This window comes from Oncorhynchus clarkii, chromosome 22, assembly GCF_045791955.1.
Source record: "Oncorhynchus clarkii lewisi isolate Uvic-CL-2024 chromosome 22, UVic_Ocla_1.0, whole genome shotgun sequence".
Classification (NCBI taxonomy): domain Eukaryota; kingdom Metazoa; phylum Chordata; class Actinopteri; order Salmoniformes; family Salmonidae; genus Oncorhynchus; species Oncorhynchus clarkii.
The window spans coordinates 35,927,588-35,943,417 of record NC_092168.1 but is presented as its reverse complement, the minus strand read 5'-3'; the positions used below and the strand labels follow the sequence as shown (position 1 = coordinate 35,943,417).

At 39.6% G+C, this 15,830-nt stretch overlaps 1 protein-coding gene across 1 annotated transcript in view; it reads left to right on the top strand.

Moving 5' to 3' along the window:
* The first annotated feature begins 6,002 nt into the window (after window positions 1–6,002).
* The window catches only part of LOC139380827 (low-density lipoprotein receptor-related protein 1B-like), a 485,305-nt gene continuing 475,477 nt past the window's right edge, over window positions 6,003–15,830 (top strand). The window contains exon 1 of the mRNA XM_071123916.1: window positions 6,003–6,087. Coding sequence (XP_070980017.1) covers window positions 6,003–6,087 — 85 coding nt within the window. The remainder of the gene's footprint in view (window positions 6,088–15,830) is intronic.

The following is a 15,830-nucleotide window of genomic DNA, read 5'->3' as shown; positions in this document are numbered from 1 at the left end:
CATGGTCTCAGAAATACACCTGAAAATACCTAGCAGGCAGGGAAAGCAAAATAGTGATTGATTTGCGATGCTCACATTTAGCCACGGCTTCCTTCCAAATCACTCAATGTTTAATTTGCGATTTCCAACTTTCTGTGTAATGTTTGTCCAATGACGGAAGATCATCGAGATGTTTTATCTCTAACTTCTCTTCATATCACAAGGATTGAATGGATTTGCCAGTAGATTGATGACATGATTCAGGATGATGACTGCTTGCTAGCTAAGATTTTGAAAGTATGATGTTGACATGATCAGTACATCGCTTCCATTCAGCCACAAGAACATTTGTGAGGTCGGGCACTGATGTTGGGCGATTAGGCCTGGCTCGCAGTCAGCGTTCCAATTCATCCCAAAGGCGTTTGATGGTGTTGAGGTCAGGGCTCTGTGCAGGTCAGTCAAGTTATTCCACACCGATCTTGACACCCCACTCTTGTATGGACCTCGCATTGTGCACAATGGGGCATTGTCATGCTGTCCCAAATTGTTGCCACAAAGTTGGAAGCACAGAATTGTGTAAAATGTATGCTGTAATGTTAAGATTTCCATTCACTGGAACTAAGGGGCCTAGCCCAACCCATAAAAAACAGCCCCAGAACGTTATTACTCATCCACCAAACTTTACATTTGGCACTATGCATTGGCGCAAGTAGTGTTTTCCTGGCATCTGGCAAATCCAGATTCGTCATTCGAGCTGCTGGATTGTGAAGCGTGATTCATCACTCCAGAGAACATGTTTCCACTGCTCCACTGAGTCCAATGGCGGCTAGCTTTACACCACTCTAGTCAACGTTTGGCATTGCACATGGTGATCTTAGACTTGTGTTCGGCTCCTCTGCCTTGGAAACAAATTTCATGAAGTTCCTGACAAACAGTTATTGTGTTGACCTTGCTTCCAGAGGCAGTTTGGAACTCGGTAGTGAGTGTTGCAACCGAGGACAGATGATTTTTATGCGCTATGCGCTTCAGCACTCTGCGGTCTAGCTCTGTGAGCTTGTGTGGCCTACCACTTCAAGGCTTAGCCATTGTTGCTCCTAGATGTTTCCACTTCACAATAACAGCACTTACAGTTGACTGGGGCTGCTCTAGCTGGGCAAAAATTTGACAAACTGATTTGTTGGAAAGTGGGCATCCTATGACGGTGCCACGTTGAAAGTCACTGAGCTCTTCAGTAAGGCCATGATACTGCCAATGTTTGTCTATGGAGATTGCATAGCTGTTTGCTCGAATTTACACACCTGTCAGCAATGTGTGTGGCTGAAATAGCCGAATCTACTGATTTGAAGGGGTGTCCACATACTTTGGTATACAGTATATAGTGTATAATATGATTTGAAGTCATTTTATCTGTGGCCAATGATCTTGTGCCATTTTGGATGGGCACTTCTACTGTAAACGACCACTTCCACTGTTTGACAGCACCCAAGGGGATCTTGACCTGCCTAGCTCTCCTGTAAATTCTGTGGTGAAGTCGTGTCCCCATGAGTGACAGAACCCTGAGCCAATCACGGTGCAACTAAAAAAGATTATCAATACCTACGTTCTGTGCTTTTTCTGGCTGCCACTCCAACACAGAAAGCACTGAGCTAGGCTGAAACACCTGCATTTTGGAGCTACCTTACTCAAGGAAAGACACCATCTGGTATGTTGCTTTATTTAACTCAAGGATTATTCTTTTTACATTGTTTGCTAAACTGATATGTGACACAAATTAATGCTAGAATTACATGCAAAACAGGTCAACCTTTTTCACAGTATTTATATTACAGTAGGTGTACTGTAATATTAAATACAGAATTTTACTTGCCACTGAGTACGCTGTAAATTGTCAAATTCATGATAACCCCTTTAGTGTTCAAATGGTTTTTAGTGCTCCAAAAATTAAGTATGGTTCTTTCTTCTGAATTACTGGCAGCAATTGGCCAGTAGGTTTCTTTAGATTTTCAGGACAAGGCTTGTGGAATATGTAAAATACAATATATTACTGTATTGTGTGGTAGTAAAACATTCTCACTCATGGGCACAACAAATATAGCCTCTTAAAAGGCACATCTTAAAATATGTTAATTAGACAGGTACTTTTTCTCCACACACAATATTTTCCCACAATGCACCATCATGAATTATGTAAAACACATTTACTGTATTCTGCTGTGCATTCTAGTGTTTTACTGTTGAAATTACAGAAACGTCTTACAGTGTTTCACTAACCATGAGAAATGAAAGGTCCCGAACAGTCAAAATCATGTTTTCTTTTGAAATGTGATATTTTGATTAAACCAGATCAAAGTAAGATGATCAAAGTATGAAAATGACTTTTGCTTCAGTATTGGTAAAGTTTGATTGTAAAGTTACATCAACTTTTGAATACATCAACATTTGAATACACACACCAATGGTAATGTCTTATTCTCTTCCCTAATTCAAATAAGCACCGCCTTGTAATCAATATTGCAGAAGTCATGTTAACAAAAGGGCGTGGTTTAAATAGTTAGGTAGCTTGTCTACTGGTGCCAAAATTTGACTGCAGCGTGTCAACAAAGATTATTTGTTTCAGCTATTCATCTAAGGCAGTGGTTCCCAAACTTTTTATAGTCCCGTACCCCTTCAAGCATTCAACCTCCAGCTGCATACCCCCTTTAGCACCAGGGTCAGCACACTCTCAAATGTTGTTTTTTGCCATAATTGTTTCCAGTGGTTTGTAGAAGAGGGTGTATTCCTTAATTGACCCCCCATAAACGTAACAGACATATACCAGGAGCTGTGCCAGGCCCACCACCTCTGTTGACTCATCCAGCTGTAATGCATAGAATTCACTTGCTTGTATGCGAAGCAGTAATTGTTTCAAAACATCTCCTGCCATGTCAATGATGCGTTGTGAAACAATGTTGTTTGATGAAGTGATTGTCTGTATAGTTTTTTTTGTCCTTTTCCCCCAGCATTGTCTCAGCCTCAGCCATATAAGACACTTCTAACCCCTTCTTATTATTAACGGTATCTGATGCTTTTATACATGTCTTACTACTCAAAAGTCTTATTCATTTTTAACTCAAAAAACCTCTGTATAGCTTATTTTTCAAATGGTCATGTTTCATTTCTACATATCTGCGCAAGAGTGAAGGTTTCCCACGAGAGAGTAACAGTTAATGTGATTAGATGTTAATTATTTGACTAGGCTACCTGTATTTTACATTGTTTTGTTATTTCGGTGAACACTATATGGTTTAATTTGATTTTGTCAGTGAAACGAGGCTACTCAGGTGAGAAAAAACATCACCCAAATGTATAGCCCCTTTGGAAAATCTGACTGTTTGAAAATGTGAATCACATTTTTATTTGGCATAATTCCGATGGCATTGCGCGTACCCGTACCCCAGTTTGGGAATAACCGATCTAAGGCAAAGATTCTTATATGTTTCTGCTTTCATATGTGTCTGTTTGAGCTAGTAACTGGGTAGCTGGGTCTTCAGCCAGCATGGGACAAAAGCAGGGGAAGGGATACCCTAAATTCTGACACAGTTGTCATGTCATTACATACACAGACATACCAAATGGAAAATGAATTCAGCTTTCTTGATGTCATTGATAGTCAGAGAGATAGATAGATAGATGTATGTATAAACAATGTCTAATAAGTATAGACAGCTCTGGAAAAAAATTAATTAAGAGACCACTGCAAAATTATTAGTTTCTCTGGTTTTACTATTTATAGTTGTGTGTTTGGGTAAAATTAACATTTTTGTTTTATTCTATAAAATACTGACAACATTTCTCCCAAATTCCAAATGAAAAAATATAGTCATTTTGAGCATTTATTTGCATAAAATAACAACTGGAAAAATAACAAAAAATATGCAGTGTTGTCAGACCTCAATAATGCAAAGAAAATCAGTTTATATTCATTTTTAAACAACACAATACTAATGTTTTAACTTAGGAAGAGTTCAGAGTTCAATATTTGGTGGAATAACCCTGATTTACAATCACAGCTTTCATGCGTCTTGGCATGTTCTCCACCAGTCTATCACATTGATGTTGGGTGACTTTATGCCACTCCTGGCACAAAAAGTCAAACAGCTCCGCTTTGTTTGATGGATTGTGACCATCCATCTTCCTCTTGATCACATTCCAGTGGTTTTTAATGGGGTTCAGGTTTGGAGATTGGGGTGGTCCTCCAGCCACACCTTGACTGACCTGGCTGCGTGGCATGGAGTACTGTCCTGCTGGAGAAAAAACTAACATTTTTTTATTTTTTTAAAGCACCCCCAGATCATCACCGATCCTCCACCAAATTCCACAATGGGTGCGAGACCTGTAGAGGCCTACAAGCCACAGTGTCTTTCACCCACTGTGACATTTGGTGGAGGATCGGTGATGAGCTGGGGGTGCTTCAGCAAGGCTGGAATCAGGTAGATTTGTCTTTATGAAGTACACATGAATCAAGCCACGTACAATGTTGTCCTGGAAGAAAACTTGCTTCCTTCTACTCTGACAATGTTCCCTAGCTCTGAGGATTGTTTTTTCCAGCAGGACAATGCTCCATGCCACACAGCCAGGTCAATCAAGGTGTGGCTGGAGGACCACCAGATCAAGACTCTGTCATGGCAATCCCAATCTCCAGACCTGAACCCCATTGAAAACCTTTGGAATTTGATCAAGAGGAAGATGGATGGTCACAAGCCATCAAACAAATCCGAGCTGCTTGAATTTTTGCACCAGGAGTGGAATAGGGTCACCTAACATCAATGTGAAAGACTGGTGGAGAGCATGCCCAGATGCATGAAAGATGTGATAGAAAATCAGGGTTATTCCACCGAATATTGATTTCTGAACTCTTCCTAAGTTAAAACATTAATATTGAGTTTAAAAATTAATAGGAACTTATTTTCTTTGCATTATTTGAGGTCTGACAACACTGCATATTTTAAAAATGTTGATCAGTTGTCATTTTCTGCAAATAAATGCTCTAACTGACTATATTTTTATTTTGAATTTGGGAGAAATATTGTCAGTATTTTATAAAATAAAACATAAAAAGTAATTTACCCAAACACATTCCTATAAATAGTAAAACCAGATAAACTAATAATTTTGCAGTGTTCTCTCAATTTTTTCCAGAGCTGTATTTAATGAAAAGTACCCTGACCTCACCCTGTAAAGTTTAAACTGAAATGACCTAAGATTACTTATCTAGCTAGCTTGATAAACAGTGCTGACAATGTTATTAGGGCTAAATTAAATAGCTAACGTGGCAATATTGATTACGTTAAAATATCCAAACAGGATAAACAAATAATTTTTGAAACCATGTGATGTATGGTGTTTTAGTTGCTTTGTGATTTGATAATTTCCCTGCAACACAGCCCACTGCATCCATGTTGCTTGACATAGGTGATGTCAAAGAACCGCCAGTCAAGGTGAGCTCTCCATCCATCCATCCAGCCAGCCAGCCAGCCATCCATCCATCCACTCAGTCTGTCTTTCCAGACTTCTTGGTCATTTGACATGAGAGGAAAATTGATTTTTCTCAAATTTTGAGCGTTTACATAATGGAAAAATATTATGGGTTATATTTTAGTCACTCAAAGGGCTATTTTACATGGAAATCGGAATGAGTGCACGGGACCTTTAACGGATTCCCATCTTCCACCGCCTCTATGTAATATAACACAATACTATGTGTTTAAATAAACCAAGACGTGCAGCATTATGTATCCTCCCACACTCCCACCCCCCGCCTCCCATTATTTGCCTCTCTCTCATATACTGTCTCCCGTACGTCTGTTTAGTTGAACACCTAGCAGATAACTACAGATCTATGTGAATGTACGGAGTGAGGAAGTGTTGCTGATCCGTTCTGCATATTCCTCTTGGCATCCCAGAAGAACGACGTTCGATTAGGGGGGCTCTCCGAGACTCTCGTGATAGAAGTCCTGTGGCTGTTCAATCCACACTCCGCAACGATGTCCGAATTTATAAACGCCTTTCTCACCATATCGGGATTATTTTCGAGCGTGAAGACCCTGACAGCCGTTAATGCAGAGCAAGGTAAGAGAAGCAGGGAAACAGGGGCGTAAGAGATGCGCAGTCCGATCAAACTTGCCTGGTTCATGCTTTACCCGTAGGCTACCGATGCATGCTACCGGAATAATTCAGTTGTCTTAACATAATGTTCCTTTTATTCGCCCTTTGCTAGTCAGTATCATTGATGCCTAATTTACAAATTGCCCACTATGGTTCTGGCGAAGGTGCAAATGTGAATGAAATGAATTGACTCCCCATTCATCCCCATTTTTTGACACCGGACTCATTTAGTCAAAATTATTATATTTGTGTACGGTGTAGTTCTATTCAGAATGATGAAGTAATATAACTTAATACTGGATTTACTCTGAATTTTATACGCATAAGTAGACTAGATCATAGTTCATGGAATATTGTGAGTGGACCGTGGAGCCTTGTGTTTTAGGGTGTAGAATGCAGCAGGTGACAACCGCAACATGGGATGCAGTGACACGCGCACGGTGTATTCATAATGATGTGAGACTTTTCAAGAGCAGACGCCTTTTATTGGCATGAAGTAGCCTACATGAATGTTGCGTTTCTTTGTGGGGTTGTTACAAATTGTGTGTGTGCAGAAGTGGTATAAATTTTGAAATTATTGTGGAAAGAGAATTAATTGGAGAGCTGATTTGGGGTGCCCCCCTTCCATAAATCAGCTGATACATAAGATCGTTTTGATGCACTCTAAGATAGAAAATGTACATTTCAGCTCATCTTATGTTTTACTTTGTTGCTCTAGTTGCTGTGTTGAGAGGTAGGCAATATAAATATAGAAAATGTAATCAAATACACCCAACAGAGTGTGAATACCATGGAAACTACAGTAATACCAGAAGGTGAGAGAAACAATGTTTACTTTAGTCTTTTAAATGAAACGATTAAATAGAAGCTCCAACTCCCGGTGGACGCCCTCCTGCTCAGACAAACCACCTGAAATGCAAAGAGAGCCTTGAGTTTGTGTTTTGTCAGCATTGCGCTGCTGCTATGACTCAGGCATCTCAAATCAAAGTAAGGAAATTGGTGTTATAGGCTTTGTAAGTTCGCATGGTGTTTCAAGTGCGAATGAATTTTGCCATGGATTTCTGTACAATTCAAAAAAAAAAGACATTCACTCTGAGCACATGTATACACACACATCATTTAGCAGATGCTCTTATCCAGAGCAACTTACAGTGGCAATACCATATATTGATATCAGATATATTTGGATACGGCCATTAGAATAGCTAGAGTGAAATTCAGGTCGCTTCTTAAAAAGAAACTATGAACTGGTCTGGTATCCATCCCCCTGTGAATACTTCTGTAGAAACTAATTATTCATGGGAGAGATGGAGGTACCTGTTCATAAAGAAGTCAAGATAACATGACATTTTGGATTTTATAGACCTTCAGCATGCCTGGGCAAAATACCAGATACTGGTAAAGTCATTTGGGTGTTAAGTTTTGATTTTAAATTACTGTTTGCTAATGGTTTCCCTCAGAATAAAACCAAGGACTTCCCTGCAAGTATTCGGCTTGAGAAATGTATAATACAGTATTTAAGCAACCTTTTTATGATATTGTACTTTTTCTTAAATCAGTCCATGCCATCCTGCATTGAGCAGAGCAGCCAGGGGGTAGCAGTACAACGCTGAGCAGACACAATGATATGATGAGAGTTGAGGTAGCTATGGCCCAAACCAACCTGCTTTTATTTGATCACAGTACCCTTGATCTCATGTGCTGACCGCCATACTAGATAACCATCACTACATACAACCAGCTCAAGGTTGTTAGAAATGTATAGCCCCTTTTACCAAGCTGGGCTAAGGTTATATGTTTCACGGCACAGAACAGGAACAGTAATGTTTCCCTAATTAAATCTAATGAGATCAGAAAGGTTGCCTTCAGGGTCTAATTAGATGAAATTAGATGCTATCTATCAGAGTGAGCATTATGCCATGCTAGACTATCGTCCAATGGAACGGAAGGCGTTCCTGTTGAAGGGTACAAATCAGTAGTCTCTATACAGAGCTACACAGCAAATTTTCCCATTTTAAATCAACACTGAAAGAGTGGGACCATATGCACAATGGAACTAGGGTTAAATTAACACACTGCTTAGTGTAAAACCTTATTTGAATATATCAGAGTGCTAAAGCTTTTGAGTGAATTGTAGCGTTTACCACCCATGACTGTGTTTGTTAGTGACAGAGACATGGTGCGGGAGAATCTGATGCAATGACATTGGATTGATGTGAGGGAGAAGAATGCTAAATGCTTTTGCACTGTAATTGTTAACCTGTGGAACTGTCTGACCAAGACAATATTCTGAGGGCACGGGGGGAAGGGGATCAAGGTCCAGGGCCAGTTAATTTGATTTGTCCAGGACCTGTCTGCCAGACTGTGGAAAAAATGGCAGCAATTCACTCCGATCGGACAGTCACTTGAGTAAAAAGGAATCAAATCCAACTCCGATTCCCGGCAGTACTGTGGGTATGGAAGCAAACACAGAGAATGGAGTTCACAAGCTCCGATGAAGCCCTGAACATGCTGCAGGAAACCTTTCCAGTTGAAAGAGAGCCCAGTGCCCTGAGGAGAGGCAGAAGCGGAAAAAACAGAGAAGCACACTAGGCTACATATAGTGTTGCCTAAGACCAAGTAACTGTTCTTCTCTAGGAAGTAACTATAGAATTAGCCGATGCCAACGAGATACATGGACGCTGAAAGGACAATATAAAAGAGCAAATATTGAATGTAAGTCAATCATTTTTAGTGATTGTTCTATGGATGTGTGTGTGTGTGGACAAGGGGCTGTGAGTGAGTGTATGTGTGGTTATGAGTCTGTGCATATGAATGGAGAGTGATGGAGGGGAAATGGGGATGTGTGTGGGAGGGTGGGTTGGGCGGGAGAAGATGGGTGTCTGATGCGTGGAGTGTATGTTGTGTGTGAATGGATGAGTAGGTGGATGTGTAGAGGGGTGTAGATGTGTATGAGAAGAGGGGATGGGGAAAAGACGGAGGTTGGGATAAACAGGGCCTGAGCGGGCGAAGGGGGGGAGGTGGTTATAAGCTTAGCTAGGGGGGGCAAGGTTGGGTAAATATGGGAGATGGGGATAAGCTTGGCTTGGGGGGCAAGGGGGAGTAAAGATTGGAGGTGGGGATAAGCTTGGCTTGGGTGGGATAAAGGGGGAAGAACAGTTGGTGGTGGGGGAGAGGGATGGATTTGGTTTGGGAGAGAGAAAAGGAATCATTATTTTGCTTTAAAAAAATATAACTTGTAAACCCCTGGTAAAATGAATAAGAGTTCTGGACAGATTAGGAAAGTATATCAAACCTTTATTAGTCCTTGTTTGTCATTGCAATTAGGATTTAACCTCTGCGCACCGAACCCGTTAGCGGGATTAAATACGACAACATACGGTGATCGCTACATAAATAGTCATATTAAACATTCATGAAAATACAAGTGTCTCACATGGGTCGAAAGCCTAGAATCTTGCTAATCCAACTGCGTTGTTAGATTTAAAAAAATATTTACTGCGAAAGAATACGATGCGATTATCTGAGAACAAAGCTCCATAAAAAAAACTATTTCAACCAGCACAGGCGTAACAAAATCAGAAACTGCAATAAAATAAATTGTTTACCTTTGACGATGTTCCTCTGTTTGCAATCCCAATGCTCATTGTTACAGAATGAATGGTCTTTTGTTTGCTAAAATCCATTTTATACCTAACACAAAACATTTTGTGAACCGCTTGTGCCGTAAATTCCGTCTCATTCCATTTTCAACGACACATTCAATGTAAATACACACACTAAACGTGACTTTTCCAGTCATGTTTGGTTTCATTGCAATCAACTGGTTTGTTTTTAACACAACCAAACCTGAGGGGTCATTTCGCAGGACGTATTGACTGAAAGAAACCGATTTGAAGACAACAAGTAATGACATCATTGTGCACCAATGATATTACCGCTGTTTCGTTGATTGACTGTATTTTAACCCAATGACCACTGATCGTCTTGAAATCTAGCTGGGTAGATAGCCAATGAGCTGAGGTAAACGGCAATATGTAATGTTTATGTTTTGGAAGACCAACCCATGTAGTAAACTCCGGCGTAAAGCGGGTCATTCGCCATTGAAGATTCATACCGGAAGGAGCCACGCATGTTACACACAGCATTGTTTTGGTAAAGCGCGTCTTCAGCTGTTTATATATCAAGCAGTATGGTGACTAAGTCAGGGAAAGCTAAATCTAAGTCTAGATATACAGATGTACACACAATTTTAGAAGAAATTGATCGGGAAAGTGAGACAGAGATTGTTGGAGGACGATTCATTTAGCGATTCCCAAATGGAGGAATATTTTTTGAATATTTTTTGAACGGAGAGGACATCGTTTTGGACTGGTAAGTTCTTCTCATGCTAATGCCTTTGTTTGAAATTAATGATATAAAATATTATTTGTGATTTTTACAATTTTTAGTAGCAATATATACAAATGTAATGAAATGTGTAAAGTACACGTTGGCTATACATTATGGGTGGGGGTATGTTTGTATGTATGTTTATGACCCATAACCTAGGTTTGTGTGTGTATATATACATATTGTGGATTAGAGGGATCATGGCCGAGATGCGTGTGTCTGCCGCTCCACCCCATCCCACCCCCACATGAAATAGCCTATTTGAGGTTGTTGAGGGGAGGACAGGCCTACAACAATGGCCAAAGTGAAATGGAGACAGTAGATACAGCTGGTCTGTTTTAATATAATAAAGACAGTAGATCTAGCTGGTCTGTCATAATATAATAGAGACAGTAGATCTACTTGTAATGTCATAATATAAAATAAACAGTAGATCTGGAATATAACTTTTTGAAGTTTTCGTCCGAGTTCGCCTGGGCTGGCGCCAGCGTTTGGACATGTGAACTAAACGTGCTAGCAAAAGTAGCTAATTGGACACTAGTAATGGACATTATCGAACAAAACAACGATTTATTGCAGAACAAAGATTCCTGGCACTGCATTCTGATGAAAGATCATTAAAGGTAAGTGAATATTTATGATGTCATTTTGTATTTCTGTTGATTCCAACATGGCGGAGAAATGTTGTGTACCTCTGAGCGCCGTCTCAGATTATTGCATGGTATGCTTTTTCCGTAAAGTAAAAAAAAAATCTGACACAGCGGTTGCATTAAGAACAAGTGTATCTTTAATCATATGAAAACATGTATCTTTCATCAAAGTTTATGATGAGTATTTCTGTTATATAAAGTGGCTCTCTGTAATTACTCCGGATATTTTGGAGGCATTTCTGAACATGTCGCCAATGTAAACCGTGATTTGTTGATATAAATATGCACATTATCGTACAAAACATAAATGTATTGTGTAACATGATGTCCTATGAGTGTCATCTGATGAAGATTATCAAAGGTTAGTGATTAATTTTATCTCTATTTCTGCTTTTGTGACTCTATCTTTGGCTGGGAAAAATGGCTGTGTGTTTTTTTTGGATTTGGTGGTGATCTAACGTAAATATATGTTGTGTTTTTGCTGTAAAACATTTTAAAAACCGGAATGGATGGGTAGATTAACAAGATGTTTATCTTTCATTTGCTGTATTGGACTTGTTAATGTGTGAAAGTAAAATATTTCAAAAAAATATCTTTGAATATCCCGCGCTGCCTTTTCAGCGGAATGTTTGGGGGAGGGATTTCGCTAGCGGAACGTGTGTCCTAGACAGGTTAAGGTCACTACTCGGGCTCCAAATGACCTATCGAGCCAAAACTTGGGATTTGGGGTCGCCTCAGCCAGACCTACACATAATGTCAGAACTGGACCCGCAGCTAGAATGTAACTTTGTGTTTTATGTTTTTAATATGGTTTGAACAGAAGGTGCTATGAATTTTGGGCCAGCTCTGAAATATGTGATAGTTGGCTTCTAAATGAGTTGGAAAAAGTGGGTGTGGTGTCAGTTTGTATCAGTTTGGTGTCAAAATGATATCTAATTGACTGATGGACGGTGACATGCTGGCTGACTTTTGTCCATTTGCAATATGTTTAAACAGTGAGGTACCATCACCAAAATGACACTCTGAAATCAACACCAATGAGCGATGGAGAGGAACCAGAATCACTGCCCGGCAATCCCGAGTTCATCAGGCCAGTCAATTTAGTCAATTTCGCATTCCTGCAGTATTTTTGAGCATGACAAATTCGTGATGGTAAATGCCCATTGAAACATATTGCAAATGCACAGTGCATTTGCAATATGATTAAACTGTGAAAAAACATCACCAAATGGACATGATGAAATCAACACAACGAGCGATGGAGAGGAACCACTATCACTGCCCGGCCATCCCGAGTTCATCAGGCCAGTCAATTTTGCATTTCTGCAGTATTTTTGAGCATGACAAATTTGTGATAGGAAATGCCCATTGAAACATATTGCAAATGCACAGTGCATTCTACTACATTCCAGAATTTGAGAACTGAACAACATCCATACTTTGGAGAATGTGTAAACGGTCGGTGGAGAAGCCAGCTACGACCCGGTCCATTTTGTTTCATGTTTGTGAAAGACAATACAGCCACATTACGCTAACTCTGTTTATACAGGTGCCTCAGTTATACGGTTTACATCTAATTATTGTATAAAATGAACGAGTAAAGATTAAACTATTTGTGAAATTCTGTAATGTGATGTTAAATCTTTGTGAGAGAATTGTATTCCCTTTAAAGTTGAACTAAGTCATTGGCCCGCCCCAGTGAGCACAGACATGATTAGGCATCATAGAACCTCCTTTTCTACTGTTACAAATAAAAGCCCCTCCTAAGAAAATCCTCTTCAGACTGAGCATACCCACAGTGTGAGCTGTGATTGCGAATAGTTTAGACCACGCATACCTCGGTGTAAACTGAGGTGGAACAGGTTTGAGTATCAAGACTGGAAAACCATGCCATGTGGAGCATTGGCTACATGGCTTGAAATGTTTAAACTCTGAGATTATCTATCCCTACAGAATAAGAACAAATCTTAGATACTAATTTCTAGTCTGCAGCTAGAAATGATGTAACCTGGGATGCGAATACCGACAACCACCGAAACATCTATTCTATGAGAACATTTTCTGAATGGTTCTCTGACAAATCCATTCTAACCACGACTTACTTTGATCTTCAGGGAAACAGAAAGATAGAGAGAGACTCAGATGAACTCTCCAGCGATGGACTGACGATTCCAACAGAGATCACAATGAGACATGGGCATAAATGTATACTGATTGCAATTATTTCCGAATGAGTGAGCGTTCATGTGCAAAGGATTAGCATTTCAGTGAATATAATTATCAACTGTGTGTAGTGATCTCTTTTGTCTATCCCGCTCTCTCTCCGTCCACACCCCCTTCCCTTTGTCCACCAAGCCGTCATATCGGCTTAGCCCACTAGGGAATTTTCTCTATCCTTTGTTAGTAACATATATCTACTGTTTGTTTGTTTATGCATTTCTGTGATTATTTAGTTAGTAAATAAATGATTTAGCCAATTGGTGTATGGATGATTTATAGTAAAGGCTGGGTTTGTGCAGATAACCAACAATTTATGACGTTTGAAATGAGACTGACGTGAAGTAAAGAATAATTAATTAATAGAAGAATAATCGTGATTAGTTTAATCACGTAATAATAATTGCAGAGAATTGATTTGATAAAATAACAGTCTTCGCTTTTAATGATGCCAAAGACACGATACAGGACAAAAAACTCTCCCTCAATGTGAGGAAGACAATGGAGTGGATCGTGGTCTACAGGAAAAGGCGGGCCAAACAGGCCCCCATTAACATCAATGGGGCTGCAGTGGAGCGGGTCGAGAGTTGGTATCCACATCACCAACGAACTATGTGTAACTTTTTGTTAACTAGGCAAGTCATTTAAGAACAAATTCTTATTTACAATGACGGCCTACCCCGGCCAAACCTGGGTCAATTGTGCGCCGCCATTTGGGACTCCCGATCACGGCCTGATGTGATGCAGCCTGGATTTGAACCAGGGACTACAGTGATGCCTCTGGCACTGAGATGCAGTGCCTTAGACTGCTGTGCCACTCGGGAGACCCGAGACCTGAACTACCATGGTCCAAACACACAAAGACAGTCGTGAAGAGGACACAACAAAATATTTTCCCCCTCAGGAGACTGAAAACATTTGGCATTGGTCCCCAGCTCCTCAAAAAGTTCTACAGCTGTACCATTGAGAGCACCCTGACCGGTTGCATCACCGCCTGGTATGGCAATTGCTCAGCATCTGACCGTAAGGCGCTAAAGAGGGTAGTGCGTACGTCCCAGTACATCACTGGAGCCAAGCTTCCTGCCATCCAGACTGCTTAACAATGAATCAAATGGCCACCAGACTATTACTTTGACCCCCCCCATTCCATTTGTTTTGTACACTGCTGCTACCCGCTGTTTATTATCTATGCATAGTCACTTCACCCCTACCTACATGCACAAATGACCTCAACTAACCTGTACCCCTGCACACTGACTCTGTACCCCTTGTAGTTAGACCCGTTATTGTTATGTTATTGCGTTACTTTTTATTATTTATTTATTTTATTTTTTACTTTGGTTTATTTGGTAAATATTTTCTTAACCAACAGTGCAGTTCAAGAAGAGTTAAGGGCTTGTAAGTAAGCATTTCACGGTATGGTCTACACCTGTTGTATTCGGCGCATGTGACAAATAATGTTTGATTTGATTGAATGTGATGAAAACAAATGGCAATCATTTTTTAAATAATAACTCATGATCTACTCATGATCTTTATGTGGACCACAAAAAATATAAAATTCTTAGGATGGTTGATAAGTGACAAATAACAAATATATATAGACAGACTTTAGACTTTATTTCATCACTCAACAATATGAAAGCAGATTTAATTCAATCGAATAATCTTCCCATAAATCTTAGAGTTAGAATAAACCTCTTTAGAATGACATGGCTAGCAAAGTTTTTAATTTTATTTTCGGTAATACCAATAACGTTCTTTAAAAAAGTATACTTGATCATACCAGACATTACATGGGCAAATACAATTCATAGAATAAAAAGGAAAGTTTATGGTGGTTAACCCTTCCAGACTTGGAATTGCATCAACTCGCTACCCAAGGCTTTTACTTGTGATATACAGTACAGGTATAGTTAAATGCACTAAATATAAATAATTGGTACATATTGAAGATGTGCATGCTCATCCCCATAATATTTTTAAATGTCTATTTTCAAAGGATAAAGCTAAAACACAACTTCATAGTTAAGAACACTATAACGATATGGAAGAAAATTAAATGTATATATTTAACAAGAAACAATATCCTTCCCTAGAACCACAATGTTATTTTTTATTTTTTTATTTCCCCTTTATTTAACCAGGTAGACAAGTTGAGAACAAGTTCTCATTTACAATTGCGACCTGGCCAAGATAAAGCAAAGCAGTTCGACACATACAACACAGAGTTACACATGGAGTAAAACAAGCACCCTCTGCTATAGGGTGGTCTATAGCAGGCGGCAACGGTGAGAGACTTGTTTTTAGAGCTGTGGATATTTAAAAGTAGAAGTTCAAATTGTTTGGGTACAGACCTGGATAGTAGAACAGAACTATCAGGCTATCTTTGCAGTAGATTGCAACACCGCCCCCTTTGGCTGTTCTATATTGTCTGAAAATGTTGTA